The 19,261-nt window shown below is 38.5% G+C and overlaps 1 protein-coding gene across 3 annotated transcripts in view; it reads left to right on the top strand.

Annotated features, from left to right (window-relative positions):
• rfx4 (regulatory factor X, 4) overlaps positions 1–18,497 on the top strand; it is a 36,500-nt gene extending 18,003 nt beyond the window's left edge. For 2 of the 3 annotated variants that reach the window (XM_006633068.3, XM_015351843.2), the window contains exons 5-18: positions 572–633; positions 1,376–1,589; positions 2,091–2,168; positions 3,615–3,778; positions 4,546–4,646; positions 5,491–5,549; positions 5,936–6,080; positions 7,317–7,411; positions 8,269–8,386; positions 10,639–10,758; positions 11,496–11,657; positions 13,032–13,194; positions 13,313–13,451; positions 16,617–18,497. In XM_006633068.3, the coding sequence (XP_006633131.1) occupies positions 572–633; positions 1,376–1,589; positions 2,091–2,168; positions 3,615–3,778; positions 4,546–4,646; positions 5,491–5,549; positions 5,936–6,080; positions 7,317–7,411; positions 8,269–8,386; positions 10,639–10,758; positions 11,496–11,657; positions 13,032–13,194; positions 13,313–13,451; positions 16,617–16,889 (1,893 nt within the window). In that variant the 3' untranslated portion in view covers positions 16,890–18,497. The remainder of the gene's footprint in view (positions 1–571; positions 634–1,375; positions 1,590–2,090; positions 2,169–3,614; positions 3,779–4,545; positions 4,647–5,490; positions 5,550–5,935; positions 6,081–7,316; positions 7,412–8,268; positions 8,387–10,638; positions 10,759–11,495; positions 11,658–13,031; positions 13,195–13,312; positions 13,452–16,616) is intronic. The other variant, XM_015351842.2, reaches the window with a different exon arrangement.
• The last annotated feature ends 764 nt before the right edge of the window (positions 18,498–19,261 follow it).

Below are 19,261 nucleotides of genomic sequence, written 5' to 3'. Positions count from 1 at the left end.
ACAGTTAAACATATTTTTAAAACTGTTTTCTTAGGAGCATACACTTAAGACTTAAAATTATAGTAAATTATTATTATTTACATCTCAGTAATTACGTGCACAGGATTTTTTCCTCAGTTAACCAATGGGGTCAATAACATACACATGTATGTGATTTTATTACTTGCAGTGGTTATCTGAGGTGTTTCTAAACAGTGTAGCATAAAGATTTGAGCTATATGGAGGTAAAAATGAAAAGGCTCTTTTCCTGTTGTTTTAGTGAATGTGTGATGCTTTGGTAAAATACATAATATACTGTATATGATAGAATGTATAATAGATGATTTATCAGATGATATCAGCAGATCTGAACTAAAATATTCAAACCTCCTGCCATTTAGAAATGACAAAAAAAGCACATGGTGGTGAGTTTCCATTGAGCAGAATGAGGGAGCCACTAGCAAACAAGACATAGTAATCAAATATAGTGCTGCTGATGATTATTGGTCATACCTTGCAATTGGGTTAAAGATCTTTAGACCTAGTTTGTCTCCACAGATTCACTGTTCAACCATTTTTCTCATATGCATAGATAATAAGACAGCAGTTCCCACAACTAACTACAAGAAGACTGGGGACAAGAGGGCAGTCAAAGTGAGTATAAACCACACTCTGTCTTTCACTCCTTCATCCTCTCCACTCAGGCAGGTCAATGCAATATAGAAGCCATTCCACTTGCGTGAAGGGCTTCACTTCGGAAAGCGATTTGAAGTACCGATGTGGGATAGACGTCCCTTGTGTTATCCATTCGCTGCAGTACAACACTAAGGAAAAGACCTGACTTTGTGAGACTTGGATTGCTTTTATATAGGAATATGCTTTGGGTTTTCACTGCAATTCATGTGGTATTTTTCTCTCTTCTGATAATAAAACTAATGCTTACTTTGAGTCACGAACAAAGGCATTTTAAATTCCAACTGGAGGCACTGTCCTCAGTAGGGAATATTAGTTAATGGGGCACTGCAGGACAAGACAGGAGAAACAGACTATGGATTTTTTTAATGAGAGCATTAAAATAAAAAAATGACAAATTTAGTTTCTAGATGGTAAGATAATTAATAAATAAATAACTTTAATTAAAAAAGAAGATAATTTCCAAAGAATCACAGGACGATCAGTAAAATAACCCCTTTTTCAACCTGGTGAAACTCTTCTTTTAATACAGTTCATTCAATTGACCAAAAATTAACCCCCCCCAAAATGATCTCTCTTCTGTAAAACCTCTCTTTGTTCTCAACATTTGCCTCACCTTTACTCTGTAGGGCTTCTCAGATATTGAACCTGTTAAGACCTCTCATTCTTGCGCCCGTAAGACACACACGGTTTTCTCCCCAAGGTACCATTACTACGGGATCGCGGTGAAAGAGAGCTCCCAGTATTACGATGTGATGTACTCCAAGAAAGGGGCAGCCTGGGTAAACGACACAGGGAAGAAGGAGGTCACCAAGCAGACAGTGGCATATTCACCACGCTCCAAACTGGGAACTCTACTGCCAGAGTTTCCAAATGTCAAAGATCTAAATCTGCCAGCAAGTCTGCCAGAGGAGAAGGTAAACAGACTTTTAAATACCCAGCTGGCCTGCCTTTCTTCACCGCTTTTCTTCTGTGCTGGAGCCTGGCTGTGCAAGGGTTAGGTACAAACTTTCTTAAGTTGCGCACCAATGCTGTTTAGCCTCGTCTTGTGTTTCTGTGTAGGCCACAACTCATTTCCTAGGGCAGAGGTTTTTATTCTTTTTGTCATGACACTATAAACCCTCAGAGTACATATTCTATACTGTATGTCACGCTCATGGTGAAGTCTAACGCTGGATTTAGCTTGCAAAATTAGTATAGAATAATATAATAATAATATTGAATACGTACTCAGCATTTTCTTCATATAAATAACATTTTACATTTTCAGATATAACTTAAAGTTGGGTAATGCAGACCTATAAAAAGAAAAATGTTAATGTAGTGCTTTCGAGATGCCTTCAAGAAACTGTTACATATGAAGTAGCCACCTGCCAAACAGGAACTTAACAGCAGCAAAATGTGTTTTTCTCACACAGGTTTCTACATTCATTATGATGTACAGAACCCACTGTCAAAGGATTCTTGATACTGTAATACGGGCAAATTTCGATGAGGTAGGTCTGTTGTTTTTCTTTAGCCTCTTTGCTAGAAAATGTAGACAATTCAATTTTCTGCAGCGAAACATGTTCAGTGGCATAGCAGTCCCATGAAAGATCATTGATTCTTTCGAGACTCTCCAGAGTGTGTGGTTATTTTCACATTTTTTTAAATTCCTTTCCCACTTGGCCCACTATGAAGAACACATGGTCTAAATGATCATTTCTATGCTGATGACACTCAAATCTACATCCATACTAAACCTGACACTGAAGTGACTGCCTCTGCTCTCTCTAATTGCATCTCTGACACAAACATATGGATGAATCCAAATTTCCTTCATTTAAACTGTGACAAGGCTGAAGCCATGCTGCTTGGCACCACTCAACAAACATGTGTATTTGGGAGGAGCAGTGGTTCTGTGGCTCAGGATCTGCGCCTGTGGCTGGGAGGTTGCCGGTTCGTATCCTGCGGCCGGCAGAGGAATCCTACTCCGTTGGGCCCCTAAGCAAGGCCCTTAACCCCAACTGCTCCAGGGCCGCTGTATAAATGGCTGACCCTGCGCTCTGACCCCCAGCTTCTCTCTCCCTGTCTGTGTGTCTCATGGAGAGCAAGTTGGGGTATGCGAAAAGTCAAATTCCTAATACAAGAAATTGTATTTGACCAATAAAGTGATCTTAAAACTAATTCAGTAACCCATTAACCCAGTAACCATGGGGATGGTACTTTACTTGAGTTTCAATGTAAATTGAAGAACTTGTGGGTAATATTTGATCCATGCTTGGTGTTTGAACCACATGTAAAAAATCATTCTTCCACCTCAGAAATGTATGTCCTAAGTTGTTAAATGTTGCTGAAAAACTGGTCAACACATTTGTTTTCTCTCAAATTTATTACTGTAATCCACTGCTTGTGGGGTATCTAACTTCACAGTGAACAAACTTCAGCAGCCAGAATCCTGTGATCACATTACTCCTATCACTGGCTTCCTATCAGGTTTCGTGTCGACTTCAAAACCATCATGCTCACCTATAAGGGCTTGGAACCGTAGTATTTCGGTCTCCTGTCTGTCCCCCAAGCCTGTCTAAACTCTGTAGGTGATGGGGTCCTCTCCTGTTGTGCCCCAAAGCTCTGGAACTCAGACAGTGACCTTACCTGTGCTCTTTCAAATCAAGACTTGGAACCTTCATTTTAGGAGGGCTTTTATTTAACTTGTTCTGTCTGCCCCTTTGCTTTCATTCTGTATTCCAAACCCTCACTGTAACTGTTTAATCTCTTCCCACTGTGAATGGCGTTTTTTTGTCTGTAAATCGCGTTGAGAAACCACATTAAAAGGCGCTGTATAAAAATGATATAATTATTACTGACAAAGCTAATTTAAAACTAAATGAAGTGAAGTCAACTGTCATCCTCGACCCAGGTTGCTGAAGCGGTGGTTGTTGTTGTTTTTCATGTCACTGCAGGTTCAAAGCTTTCTGCTGCACTTTTGGCAAGGAATGCCACCTCACATGTTGCCTGTCCTGGGCTCCTCCACAGTCGTGAACATAGTCGGTGTCTGTGACTCCATACTGTACAAGGCCATTTCAGGAGTTCTTATGCCGACGGTCCTACAAGCTCTACCAGACAGGTTGGTCACCTTCCAGCTCGCTCCTGGACCTGCGCCAAACCTGTCACTTGGCATGTTAGGGACGAGATGAATAGCCATCAGTTTAGAGTAGCACTACTCAGACGTCCATTCTTTTCCCATGTAATTACATTACTTAATAGAACACAGTGATGTTCAGAATGATCAAACATTAATAAAAATAATAAAAGATGATTTAATATTTGTATATTTACATGTATATAAATCAGAAAGGAATGAATATGAGATATTGTATAAGAGGAATTTCTACAGACCTTGTTAATCAGTCACAAGATTCTCTTTTTATTTGGAACTGAAGGTTGTATTTCTATGATGGTATTCAGAGTAGTGAACATGTAATATACCCCAAAATTAAATCAAGCAAGCAAATTAGGTAAGACCGTTTGTAGAGCCTGGATTTCATGTAGAAAAATGAAACACTGTACATGACTTGCAAACCTCTTAGGTCTCCTAATCCTTTCTATTTATCTCCACAAAGTAAGACAATCAATTGAAAAAAATGTAATTCTAGAGTGTTGTTGAACCCCTTCATAATACTGAGCAGAGTTTACAAGAAGTCTCTTACTTAGCTCTTCTTAACTCTATAATTATATATTTTCACAAAGAGATGAAAATTGAAATAGTTCAAAGAAACCATATTGACCATATTTATGGGTCAAAAACTGCAATAAACATTCAACACAAAAAATAAAGTAAAGCATAAAAACAAATCTAGTAATCAAGGGAGTTATTGTTTTCTTCTCTCTTAGCTTGACTCAGGTGATCCGGAAGTTTGCCAAACAGCTGGATGAGTGGTTAAAAGTGGCTCTGCATGACCTACCGGAAAACCTAAGGAACATCAAATTTGAATGTATGCATTGGAGTAATTCACTGTGTCCATATGTCATGCTGCACGGTAGTCATTTTCTTCCCCTAACGTGAATTTAAAGAATCAAACCCCTGCATTTACACCATGTTAAATTCCTGTGTCATGTTTACCGATGCCCAGTTTGATCTGTAAAAAGTATCGTAACTGAACGCATAGCTGGATATATCCTCAGATCAATTAGCTTCTAAAAATGAAATGACCTGAACAAGCTGAATGGGTTTCTCTAATTTGAACATATTCCTATAGAAAAAGTTATGTATTGAAAAGAATTATAAATAATAACGTAACTACATAAAATTGTTTTTGCAGTTTTGAATTCAAATAGTGAAAAACATTGTGCCTTGAAGAAGTTGTGAGAGCATGAGAGTTATTTTCAGCTAATTATTCAAATAACATTGATCAGACTTAAGACTTCAGACCCAGTTTTTGACAGACTGCAGGGGATAATCTTGTCAGTCTTAGTGGGTCTTTTTTTTTCAAAATACTTATCTCAGAAATGATAGAAGGACTTCTTATGCAGTGCAAAAGTATTTAATTTTTTTAAAAAAATCCTGTTTGCTTCTATTTGTTGATTATTTTGCATCTTAAATATCTATACAGAATTAGTTTTAAGGTTTTAAATTAATTTGATTAATTTATAATAATATGTAACATAAACAATATACGATAATAGTTATAGCTATAATATAATTATAATTATATAATATATGATCATATTTTTTATTTTATATTATAATACTAATGCCAAAATATTACAAACATGCTCTGTTTAAATACAACAAAAAGAACATTTGGGTAATGACTATATTTTTCTTTTGTTTTCAAGTATCTAGAAGATTTTCTCAAATTCTAAGAAGACAGACATCTTTAAACCACCTGTGCCAGGTACTTATTGAAGTGAACTGTGAAAAGCTAGTGCTGTTTGAAAACCCTTACATGAATGATGTAATCGTAACTACAAGGCATCATAAAAAATCTTAATAGGTAAAGGTCTTACTTCAAGTACAAGAGATCTAAGTATAAGGAACATTCACAAGTCAAACATCAAGACCTGAAATGTCTTTTTTAAGGGAGTAGATGTGGATTAAGATTAATCATGGGAGAAATTCACTATATCAGTGTGTACTACCTTAATTCTTAAGCATTGTAATGCACAGCTCATATATGTTTAAGAGTAGTCAATGAACATTAACAATGTAAGTTAAACAGCATACTTTGCGTCTACATCTACATTCATAAAGTATTTCTTTTTTTTCTTGTTGTTTCTAAAGGCCTCCCGAACTGTAATCCACAGTGCAGATATAACATTTCAGATGCTGGAGGACTGGAGGAATGTGGATTTGAACAGCATCACAAAACAGACTCTGTACACTATGGAGGATTCTCGGGAAGAGCACAGGAAAATGATCATACAGTGTATGTATACATACCCCAGACTCTGCTGTGTGTCCTGTAACATGAAAATGCAGTGCTAAAATGAACCATGCTTTTCTAGAAACTGAAACGAGGAAAGAATGTTCATGTCTTTTTTTCAACTTTACAAAACTTTCATTTCAAGTTACTTATATCTACCAGTTTCCCCCCTAAAAGTGAAATCTACTCCATCGCAGCACATTGATTCAAATGTACTGTAGCTATATTGACCCTTATTGATCCTGCTAATTGGTAATTAAAAAATCCAATTCAATTCAATTTATTTTTATAAATAAATAATATTTTTTATCAAATAAAAATAAGGAACTGCTTGAGCACAATTTTGTAGTAGAGCAGATTGGAGACTCCTTTTGAGTAGCCCTACACTATAATCATTCTTTCAGAAAAACCAGTTGCATAAACCTAATCATGAGGCAGAAGTAGTGTATCATTTGAAGTTTCACTCATGGAGAATAAAACTCAGCTGGTGACTAGCTGTTTTCCATTATCATAATTCCCACAGCTACTAAAGCAAAGCTGTGAGAATTATGATAAATTAATACCACTGACTAAAAAGGTTAAGAAGGTTTCTTTTCTATTTTCTAACAACCCAGGGAGCATCTCCAATTAATTTCAGGGTTGACTTCTGAACTTGCCACTCAAGGTCAAAGTGCAATGATTTGATCCTGTTGCATAAAGATACGTTCTGAATACTACCTTACGCACTATGAATTGTGTAAAGGATGTTATTTCCATTCTTCTATAGGAAACAAAGGAAAGAAACACCACCGAACAGAATAATAAAGGCAAAATATTATGTTTTGTTTTGATAGTGCAGTATATCAAATGGATAAGACACATCATTTGCTTCATTCTAGATCTTCACTTAGTCAAGTATCAAAAAAGATTAACAGATCTGGTTAATATTTGCATGTTACTGCAGCTTGAACTTACAATTGTCCTTCTCCACTTATGGATTATTATCATCATCATAATAATTATTTTACAAATTAGGTTTGTGGCAAGAAAACAATTCAAAAGACTTTCTCAGTACGGTACCAGCACATAGAATAAGCCTGGCTAGCTCATCAATTGACTGGATCACATCACAGTGAATGTCTTCAGTTTAGTCTGTAAATTAATTCAGACAGAATGCGGAATGTGATCAAATTGGCTGTGTGTTTGTGATCTCATCTGCTTAACTAGTGCTGATTGTGTTGTGTTGGCGTTTTCTCCTAGTATATCAGGAATTTGACCATCTTTTAGAGGAGCAGTCACCCATTGAATCATATATAGAGTGGCTGGATTCCATGGCAGACAGATGTGTTGTCAAGGTCAGTTTAACTAAAAGCTCATGTAATCTTCCCCTTATCTCTTACCTCACACTAACATCCAGACACAAACTGAGACTTCATTATATTCTAATAAAATCTTAAATAAATAAGAATGTGCGACTTTGTTGGAATGATATTAGTTCAAATGGATTTCTGAGATGCAGTTATCATCCTTTCTATTATATATAACTTTAAATTGCGGGATTAAGGATAAGTAACGAGTAGAAAAATTATTTCAGTGCAATTATTAAAATTAGAGATGTAATGTGGGAATTCTGATAAGAACAATTTCTTGTTAAATGACCCTAGTAAGAAAAATAAATGAGTAATGTTAACTGATGCAAATAGATGTATACAGTATACTGTATAAACAATCTTTTTACTTTTCAACATTTATTTATAACTGAGAGCATTCTGCTTTTACGTTACACCACTAAAAAAGAAAAATAATCAGACAAAGAGTAATGTTAATTATTAGTGTTTCTTTTTAGTTCATGTTAATGTGATGAAAATCCAGATAATAAGCTCTTTACTGTTTTCCAAAATGTGGAAACCAATTTCAGACGTGTAATCATAATACATACACAGATATTTGCACACATGAAAAACAGATTGGGCTCCTGAAACAAAACTGATAGTTGTTCCCATGCACATATTTATTTTTTTAAAGTTCTGTCCTTGGTTTCTAGGGAAAACTTTCCTCACTTCCACGACAATAAAGACAAATATAAAGGAGCAAACTAAATTGTTGAATAGTTGACATGTTTCTAAGTTAGGGCTGCAACCCAAGATGTCCTAGAGGTTTATCATTTTTCTATCTTTTCTGATGTAAATTGCACGTGTTGTACTCTGTTTAGGTAGCTGGAAAAAAACCTGGCTCTCTGAAGAAAGTCGCTCAACAGTTCCTCCTAATGTGGTCCTGTTTTGGGACAAGAGTCATTAGGGACATGACTCTCCACAGTGCGCCTAGTTTTGGTAAGTGTTCCTGTATATCTTATCTAACAAATTCACATAGTCAGCGTGTCAATAGTGTCTCTTATTTAAGAATTTTTCAAACTTATGGGGGCTGCAGTTTCAATGTTAAGGTCCAGTACAGAGTTCATCTTATGAAACGAGTGAATTAAATTTATATATAGAGAATCCTTTCTATACCTCAATCCACAGAGATCATTTGTATAAAAAATTCTGAAGGTTATTTCAGAGCACATTGTAGTGCTGCAAAGGAATCCCTAACTGCCAAGGAAGAAAAAATGAACTGTGGAGTTTCTCAAGTTGAGAAAATAAGGAATTCATGTTTTCACATACAGGATAAAAACACCTTGCGATGAGTATAGCTGCCCAGCTGAGCACAGACAACTTCACAGAGTCAATAGATGTTTTTTCTTTGCCTTCACCTGCCCTCTTTCTCATTCTAATTTTTTCTTAAGAAAACTTTTTAAATTTTGTTATAATTATTAATAATTATAATAATTAATAGACAACAAAATCACAAGATAGATGGGAAGTTATGCTTAGGTCGTAGGTTAAACACTAGTTATTTGCTATTTAATAGGACAAATAGGTTAGGAGAAATCAAATGTCTTCCTAGTCTCCTAAAAGTAAACAGTACTGTTATAGAAAGTTCTTTTCATCCAATTTAAAGAATGCATCATTCTTAAACTAGGGAGCTAGACAGAGAAGTGGCCTTCTCTCAGGGAAGATCTACAAGCAAAAAGAAAAGGGAAATCGGTGTGGAGTCTTCTTGGGATCTTCAATCCTCAGATTTCCGCACAGGCCTGTAAGGATTAGGCAGTCTTGTCGAGTGGCAAGTTTCATCCCACACGGTGTTTGTTAGTAGCGCCTGACAGAAAAGCTGAAAGAGATACAGCCGCACAAAAGCCTGTGCCCCCTCCGCCTGTCTGTGAATATCAAAGACACAGCTGGTTGCAGTGTTTTGATAAAGCAGCCCCCTATATGAAAACGACTGATTAACAATACCCAGCCCCCTTTCCCCCCCCTTTTCAATCTGTGTATTTTAGCATTTTATGACACTCGTGCATCAGTCTGATCTTTGTCAATAGCTGTTAGAGTTTATTATGCACCAGGCAAATGTAAAGACCATTACAATATGGCGATTGTGTTGTTCTCCAAAGCAGTACACTGCTTCTTTTCATAGACAATTTAGTACTGCAATCAGCTGGGGAGCTTTCTGTTTTAAAGAATATGTGTACTCCTTATTTTGAAAGGAAAGAAGTCTCTTTCCTTGAAGTTGCATCCATTACAGAATCTCACTTACGTCAGTTAGGAATAACCTGCCGTACAATGGCAATCCTAGCATATGCTGAAACTGTTTTAGTTCTAGGCTGAGGGTTCTGCTTCTGCTTTGTAGGTAGAGAATAATTACCAAAGACATATTAAACAGCTCAAAGTGCAATTATGAGCAGTATTAAAAAGTATTTGCAGTATTAAAAAGGCCAAACTTATTAACTGAGCAAATAACTGCCTTTCTGCCTTTCTCCAGACAGGCAGTGTCAAGATTGAATTGTAAAGACGCAAGCTTTCAAAGGCACATTTCTGAAACATGGCCTACTGTATATCTCTGTGCTCACCCTGAGTGCAAACCCTTTCCATTTTTCATTACAGTCAACAAAATTTTACGGCAAACAAATAGTATCAATATGCTACTGCTATCTTCTTGTCTTTTTCTAGATATACACCTGAAACAGATGCTTTTAGAAAATGGAGAATACATTTTGATTTGAGGGATTTTTATTCTGAAAATCACCCTGTAAATGTTGCATACAGTATATAGGTCAAATTGATATACATGTCTATAAAAAACGGATATGTCTATTATGCCATTATAAATAATATGTCAATGTTCTGGATATTGCTTAGTTTTTCTTACCGTGCTAAGGATGGACATGGGCACGCAAAAAGAGAAAGCACAATAACATTAAAAGGAGAATAAAAGCAAGGTTTGGCAGAAGCAAATAGTTTCAGAAGCCAAGAACTGCTTAATCTTGTGCTGAACCTTGCATCTGCTGCTATTCAGGCACGCTGTGAACCCTCGGTCCGGTATGTTTTTTTATTATTAATCCGTTTTCCTTTGAAATCCTGATAAAGATTGTTCTCTGTTCTAGCAGACTTTAATGTATTGTGCCCTGCGCAACCCGTTCGGGTCTGAGATACGGAGGGCAGATGTCTGGGGGCATGCAGTGAATACTCTGCACGTTGTTTCTCGGCAGGCTCGTTCCACCTGATCCACCTCATGTTCGACGACTACGTTCTGTACTTGCTGGAGTCGCTCCATTGTCAGGAGAGGGCCAATGAGCTAATGAGGGCAATGAAGGGGGAGGGAAACACAGGTACGAGGAGTGCATTTAGATTCTGCTGTTCTGTTGCCATTTATGCTCTCCATGCAAAGCCCAAAGATTAAAAAGCTTCCTGTGGATATTACCATGTTCATTTATTTTCAGATAGTGGAGATTTTGTTTAAACAGACTTGAGGAGGGCCCAAGGCCTAGGCTGAACTCCTATGGTTCTTAAAGTTGCATACAGGTGTTTGTCTTTTAACAAATGGTGATAACCTCCCTTTACAAACCACCCCTAAACAACCAACCAGGGAAGATGCAAAATCCAATATTGCTTTGCTTATGTGCAAAAAAGGGCACGTAAGTAACGACAAAACAAGACAATAAATTTAAAGGGAAAGCGTACTTAAATGTTGGCATTACATTTTAATGGCAATACTGGCTGAAGGTCAGTGCTGTCACAACCCCCCTTACTTACAAGGAATGAGCCAGGGAGGCAGCTTTGAGGGTGAAGCTGGGGTTGAGGGAGGGGAGCTGGAACGGACGTGTGGAAAGTTGTGGGCAGCCAGGGAGTATTTTTACACAGGTGATTAGCACTTGACCTTCTAAACGTCTGTTAAATGAACACCATTTAGAGGCCTTAGAAAATGTCTGATCTCACCACGTAACTCTTTTCATGTTATTATAACAGCAATAGTTACTATAACCTTTAATCTGGTATCCTCTTTATTCAGTGGCTACACTTATCAAAGTGATTGATTTCTATTTTTTGTCTGCTTTGTGACTTACAGTAGACAGAAGGGAAGAGATCATATTGACAGAGACAACACCTCCGTCAGTGTCACCAGGCCCATACTCTCCTGCTAAATCTGTCAATTCTGTGGAAATCCCCTCTGCCCACTCTCCCAGTAACAGCCAATCACCAGAATATACAAGCGTACCAGCTACAACAGGTATGTGGCGTTACAGATATTAAGCAAATATGAGTACAATAACATAAGTTTGTTATGCTGCTGATCTTATAATGAAACATTGGAGTTAAAACTACAGTTCCCACTGAAAAACATGAAAATTCCATCGGAGCACCTGAAGAAGGCTCCACAGCTGAAATGTTGTGTTTCCTTTCTTCTCTTTTCAGCATTAAATGAATCTTTACTTGTTCCTTTGCATATATTATTATATACCTGTAAATGAATTGCCCAGAGATGACAGAAATGAACAGATACACTTAACTTTTTCTTCAGCATTGTAACTAGCTCCTTTCTATTCAAGCTGTATTGAAAAATGAATGTGGGAGCCTAGGTCTGAAGATTTTCCAAGTATAAGTGTTATACTGCATATGCATATTGGTGAGAAATCTAGATCTAGTGCTCTTCTTTTCCTGACAACATGGAACAAATACTTTTGTTTATTTAGCCTGAAGTAACATCATAACATAGAAGTTCCATTGACAAAATATTTGGAATCTACCTGACCACATGATAATTAAAAGGTACCGCCAGAAATAGTTTGATTCAGTATTTTTTGTATGAGATAGTAACTTCTGTAAAAAAAAACTTTAATCCAGAACTGTACACGTTAATTTCCAAAATCACAGTTATTTGATGCCTCTAGTCCGCTGCAGCTCGATAGTGTACTGCTATCAAAATACTGAAAGAGATGATTGTTCTAATATACATTTAAAAATGAGACAGCTTGTTCTTTTTCTGGTTATGTGATTGGTTGCAATCTTTTACTATAGGGTGTAGGTCCAAGATCATAGAACGTAATTACATAGAACTGTTACGAAAACCTTCTTACAGTTGTCAATTGGGCCTTTCATCACAACATTTTTTATTTATAATCTCCTAGCACTGAATCACGGTAAAAGCTTCAGGGGGCTTGCAAGATGTTTTAGGCTACCAAGGCCAGCGAGCCTCCTGGGATCAAGGCTTAGCATCTCAAACCCTATCCAACAGCTTCAGTAAAATATCAATTCACAATGTTTTAAAGGCTATGCAATTAATAAGACATACAGCATACAAGTAATATGTTTTTCACAAGCTATTAGGATTTTTTGCACTGGCTTTTATATGATTGTTATTATGGCTGCATATTCTGTAAACACAACCAAATACAGTACAATTCACGGGGGGAACAGCGTGCACACAGGACTGTTAGCACATTGGAAAGCTGAAGGAGCTACTGGTACCTAGAGGTCTACGTCAGGTTAGATTCAGCTTGAGGAGCAAATAACCAAGGGATCCGGACCCCTAGTTAACTGGAACTGTTGTAGCTGAGTGAGATTTATCGGTAAGAAAGGCGTCCATTTTGTTTGTTTTCAACAGGGGCTGTTCAATCGTATACCTGGTCTCTTACATATACAGTGACAACGGCCGGAAACAGCCCCACAGACAGTGGGCAGCAGCTGCCCTGCATGAGAAGCACTCACGTCCCCCCGTCCTCCTCTTCACACAGGATGCCCGTGTACCCTCACAGGGAAGACCATGGGTAGGTATCTGTCCCTGTCACAGCCACACAGGTTATGGCAGGCATCGGTGACGAAACAAAGCTGAGGGCTCCAGACTTGGGCACTATTCAGTTTTCTCTTGTTTCGCCACCTTTTAAGGTACACAGGAGGGTACAACTATAGCAGCTACACCAACCAGCATCACCACCCTATCCAGAGCCAATATAGCGCCCTTCCGCACGAACCTGGGATCGCTGCCCCACTGCACTACCCTGCCTACCACCGGAGCACTTCACAGGTGAGCCACCGGCCAGATGTGTCGAGTGTCTGTCGATGCTGCATGTACACCAGCGTGGGAGATTTTGTTTGGGAATACTGGAGGGCTGTAGGCACAGCAGGGGATTATGGATTTTATCCATCCATCCATTTTCTACCCACTTTATCCAATTCAGGGTCGCGTGGGAGCCGTAGCAAGGTGGGCACAAGGCAGGGTACACCCTGAATGGGACGCCAGCCCATCCCAGGACACGTGCAGACACAAACATGCACACACCCACACCAGGGCCAATTTTCCAATGAAGCCAATTAACCTGCCAGTTTGTGTTTGGACTGTGGGAGGAAACCCATACAAACACAGGGAGAACATGCAACCTCCACACAGACAGCACCCCAAGTATGGAATTGAACCCAGGGGCTTAAGTGCTGTGAGACAGCAATGCTAACCACTGTGCCACTATACATAGCAAATGAGGTTTTTAATCACTTAGGTTTTTAGGTCTTAGAATCATCGATTTGATGTTTTTATTATATTTAATAGGTGTTCAGTCACCCTGCAATATAATAACAGCATAACCTTTATATTACCATTAGTAAGTATGGACAAGGTTTATGACAATATTAAAACAAAAGCAAGTAGAGTTTTATAACAAAATACATTTTTCGTGTCCCATTAAAATGTGGTAAATACTACTTTTGCAAGCTAAATGTACTGTAATCAGAGATAATAAAAGATTGTTCTGAATCTAAATTAAAGTGATAAATATTTATCAGATGAGAATGATGTGTCATGATCTGTGCTGATGCTGTATTAAATTAACTCTGTAACAATGTGGGAATGTTACCAAGGAGGCATGAGTTGAAGTCAGATAATCTGCTGAACAATGTCTTCTGCATTATCCACAAGCTGTGTCCCAATAAAATTAGTTTTACAATGCAAAATATAATTATATATTCAGTGTTCAATGTCAGGCCAGTGTAAATTCCATACTTGCTGTTGAAGGTTGAATTTTACACACACCGTAAATCAGAAAGGAATTTTAATGCAGAAGTTAACCAAAGCAAGTCTATTAACATGCAAATGTTGCTTTCAGATTAACAATGAGTTGCACTCTCAGCAGCAGAGATATTGTACAGCATTTAAAGCCCAGCATTCAAGGAAATGAAGCTTTTATGCTGCAGGAATGCTGTGAAATATTTGTCAGAGTAAATCACCAGTCTTTTTTGAGCGCATCTGTTGGTTACATTTTCTCTTAACAACTCTACAGCTCACAAACCTACATTCAGAAGAAAGGGTCCCTGTTTGGGAACTTTTTTTCCAGTTCAATTTGAAAGAGCGTTGTTATGAAACATTACATAATTTATTTGAAATGGCATCGATGCAGTAAGTGAACATGCACCTCACTCTGAATTAAAAAGATCCTGCAGTACAATGTCACATCTTTATTTTATCTCTGCGGATTTATCTGTTGTCTTCAAGGCTCATGTTATATATTTGAATTTTCTCAGGGGCTCTGTGCCACTGACACAAATAAATGCAGGATCCTAAATTGCCAAAGAAAGAGTAAGCAAGAGAGGGAGAGCAAGAGAAAAAGTGTGAAAAAGAGCGACAGAGAAAGAGAGGGAGAGAGAGAGAGGGGATCAGGGAGTTTTGTGTCCTGTTAGCAAGAGTGAGCGTGAGTTGACCCTTATAATGGTAATTTCCTGTGAAGGGCCCTCCAACAAACATTGCCTTTGTGCTCGGAAAAGATCAGTAGGCCTCAGTGTTTTGAACCCAACGTGCTTAAGCACTCTTCATAAAACCGGATGCGTGGTGTGAAAGGTGATTGTACCAGTATGGGCAAGCATCCGTGCAGATGGCTGTACTTGGGATTTTTTTTCCCCCCGGCTCAATAGATGCTTCATTTGCCGAGCTGATAGCCAGGGACGGGGCAAGGGGCGATTATTAAAATATTGTTTTTCAATGGTCTCTTCACTGCTCATGAACAAGAAGTCACTGGCTTTTCTGTGCAATTTTCTGACCCACACTGACGTTTTATTTCCATGCCCCACTCACTCATAATAGAGTTTACTGTGAACTGTTTATTTTTAGAAGGCTAAGATAGACTTTAACTACTTCTTTTTCCTAAACTTAAATGTGGTACAAAGTGCTCAGTTAGTCTGAAAAAGCTCTTTCAAAGGGGCTGTAAGATGTGATACAAAGGGCATGTCCTGTAAAATCAGGAAAGAGAAGGAAAAAATGTTTTCTAAGAACTGCAGTTTAGGACTGTGCTTTAAGTACAAGAAGTCAGGTTTCCACTGGCTCCAAAAATGGTAAAACAAGAAAAATGTAAATGTGTTAGAACAGGTGGAAACAGAACAGCAAAACACACTTGTCTTCCAGTCAATGATCTGCCTTATTTGAGAAATGCTCAGTTCTCCTTTAGCTACCTGAATTAAGTAGGTTAACTTTTGAATTGAAAATAATATTTGACAGAGAGAGCGTGACCATGTTTTGCTGATCCTTCCCAGAAACCTTTTATCTTAACCAGTTTTAAAAATAAAAAATCAATAAGTTTACATCACTATTCTGTATTGGGAAAAACTTTATTCTGCTTAGCAAACTGTATACGTAAATGATGTAAACTATGTACAGTATTATAAACTATTTTTTTACTATTTCCTGTTAGAACATTTTTGGAAAAAAATGTTTGGAATCTTGTCAAGGTTATTAAATATGGTGAAAATGAAATATACCTAATATCTAATAGCTAATATAATAGTTAAAAATATGTTAGGTATACCTCATAACACTTAAAGATTAGCAGTGATATGTGATATATTGTGTATGTGTGATGATGTTACATCTACATACTGTATATCCATCCATTTTCCAACCACATCCAATTTAGTGGTGTGGGAGAGCCAGAGCCTAACCTGGCATTGGCATGCAAAGGTCACAAGCCAGCATTCACCCTGTATAGGACTCCAGTCTATTGCAGGAAAACATACTACACTATAGAATTGTTCATAATGTACTGTATACTTATAGGTTTTACAGCAAAACCTTCAATAAACTAGATTTTGGTTTACTTTGGACACGCACAAGACTAAACTTTAGTTATCTGAAGCGCTGGTGCCCCTGTTTCATACTCTCAGCCCCCAGTAGTTTTGAAGTGTCTGATGTGGGTTGTTTTCTCTGCTGCAGTACCCCCTCAACAGTCAGATGTCCCGGATGGAGCCCTGTTTGATGAGTGGCACCCCGAGGCTGCACCCCACACCAGTGACGCCCCGCTGGCCTGACGTCCCGTCAGCGAACAGTTGCTACGCCAGTCCCCCGATGCACTCCTCCAGATACAGCAACTCCGGGGACATGTACTCCCCGCTGGCGGCCCGCAGGAACTCGGAATACGAGCACGTGCAACATTTTCCAGGCTTTGCATACATAAATGGGGAGACCACTACAGGATGGGCCAAATAAATCTTCCCTCAGGGCTGCCAGCAATGCATCAGTGGAAGACAACGTATTAAACACTGTATCAGGGGCCCCTAAAGTGGACCTGAATCCCGAATGCCAAAAAACACACCGGAGGCCCACCTTATGAAAGAATAATAATAAATTTAATTTAATTTCATGATTGAACATTTGCTGGGAGATGTAATATTCTGGATGACGTCAACTGCAGTTTTAAGAACTTTGCAGCAAACTTATTTTCTTTTGTTGTTTGTGACCATTAAAAACAGAAACCACAGTGGAGAGCTCCATCGTCTGTGATGACCACTGCTTACCTTCTGCTGCTTGGATCATACCCTGGAATCTAAACCTAACTCTGGCCTTTAGGTCAAGTAGTGCCTTTTTCTTAAGTGCAGCAGAAACCAATCATGGAGAAAATTAATGTGTCATTTCACTGAATTCTGAAGGAGGATCTTGTTTTTCAGGAATGTACACATGGTACTGTCCTCCAAGCAAGATTTTTAAGAAGTGGCTTAACTCCTGACTTTTGTAGTTGCTGTGAAAAAGAATATTGGATGGTCTCCTAAACAAACAGCCAGCATCAGCGTTCTTCACTGCCAATTGATGTCAGTACAGTGCTGCATATTACAGGATTTGGTTTGCATTCAGCCTACAGTTGACATCATTACAGCCAGAACTAAAGTTTCTTCTTTTGTAACAACTCCACCACCACCAAAACACACACACGCATGTCAGCACACCTCCACCACCAAAACACACACGTGCACACAAAGACACAAAAACCTTCACAGGAACTGGAACATTTTCAACATGTTACAAGAAATGTAACCATGACATATGGCCTTAATAATTACTAAATAAACTTAGTATAAGGTTTACAGTGGCAGTTAGTCACAAAGAATTAAATGTTGGTACTTGGAAAACATTAAACAGAACAGGTGTAAGGAGGATAGTGCATAACCCAAAAAAATCACTTTGGGTTCTACTCTGAATATAAATTTTTAAGATATTTCCCACTCATAGTTAAAATTCAAAGCTGTGCCTTTGAAAATATATTGTGTTATACTGTACTTCAAAAGCTATACAGCTGTATTTCTGAGAGAACTTAATGTAGACATTTTTTTCTGTCACTTTGTAACATTGTGTGTGTTTTTTTGTTGTTGTCATGTTTGGCTTGTTAGAAAAAAAAAGATTAACCTAGATTTGTGTATTATAAAATGCACTCAGAAACTACTGCGGACCTATTACCCTATGGGTAAGAATACAAGGAAAGGAAATCAAAATAACATTAGTCACTTTCTGTAAATAAAAGCACTCTTGGCAACCTCTGGGGTAATTATGGTCATGGCATTAATCAGGTGTCCCCAGTCCTGGTACTGGAGGGCTGGTGTGTCTGCAGGTTTTCCAGGTCTCTCTTCCAGCTCTTAAATTGTTTCAATTAAGCCAATAGCAAGCTGAATAAGATTCCAACTGGAATGAAAAGTCATAACCCCACCAGCCCATCAAGAGCAGGAATGGGGACCCGTGGTTTAAATCAATATATGTGGAGATATTTATATAGAGAAGGCTGTTACATAAAAATCTTGAAAAGTCAAATAAAGATGTCAAAATGTATTTTTTTAGAAATGTTTGATATTTGGGAGACCACTACAACCCAAGCATGCCATTTAACCCTTTTTCTAAATGATATTGATATGGATTGTACCATTTTCAGGTGCATTAGATAATGATCCACTCACAAATTCATTTTCTAACTGCTAACTCCTGGTGAGGGTCATGGTGGTAACACACTGAGAAGGGCAGACCACACTTCCCTTTCCCCAGTAACAGTCTGCTGGTGTACTGGTGGATTCCCAGGCACTCCCAAGCCAGCCGAAAGATATGATCCCTCCAGAGTGTCCCGGGATCTGTCCCAGGGTCTCTTCCCAGTGGGCTGTGCCCGGTACACCTCCATTGGGAATTACCTGGGTGGGCATCCTCACCAGATGCCCAAACCACCTCAACTGGCTCCTCTCGATCCAGAGAAGCAGCGACTCTACTCCAGGGTCCTCCTGGACTGCCAAGCTCCTCAGCCTGTCGCGGAGAGAAAGCCCAGCAGCTCTACAGAGAAACCTAATTTCTCCTCCTTTTATCCACGAAACTCATTCTTTTGGTCTCCACCCAAAGCTCATGACCAGAGGGGAGGATGGGAACACAGATCATCCAGAAAACCTAAAGCTTCTTCCGAAACCTCAGCTCCCACTTCACCACCATGTTTAAGCACAGTGTCTGCATTACTACCCCAATCCACTTTGCAGCCCCACAAAGCCCTCTACCCTCACTCATGGGCATGACCCCAAGTACTTCAACTCCTCCACCTGGGGCAGCTTTTCCCCCTT

This window comes from Lepisosteus oculatus, chromosome 7, assembly GCF_040954835.1.
Source record: "Lepisosteus oculatus isolate fLepOcu1 chromosome 7, fLepOcu1.hap2, whole genome shotgun sequence".
In the NCBI taxonomy this organism is placed as follows: Eukaryota; Metazoa; Chordata; class Actinopteri; order Semionotiformes; family Lepisosteidae; genus Lepisosteus; species Lepisosteus oculatus.
This window is presented reverse-complemented; position numbering and strand designations above follow the sequence as displayed.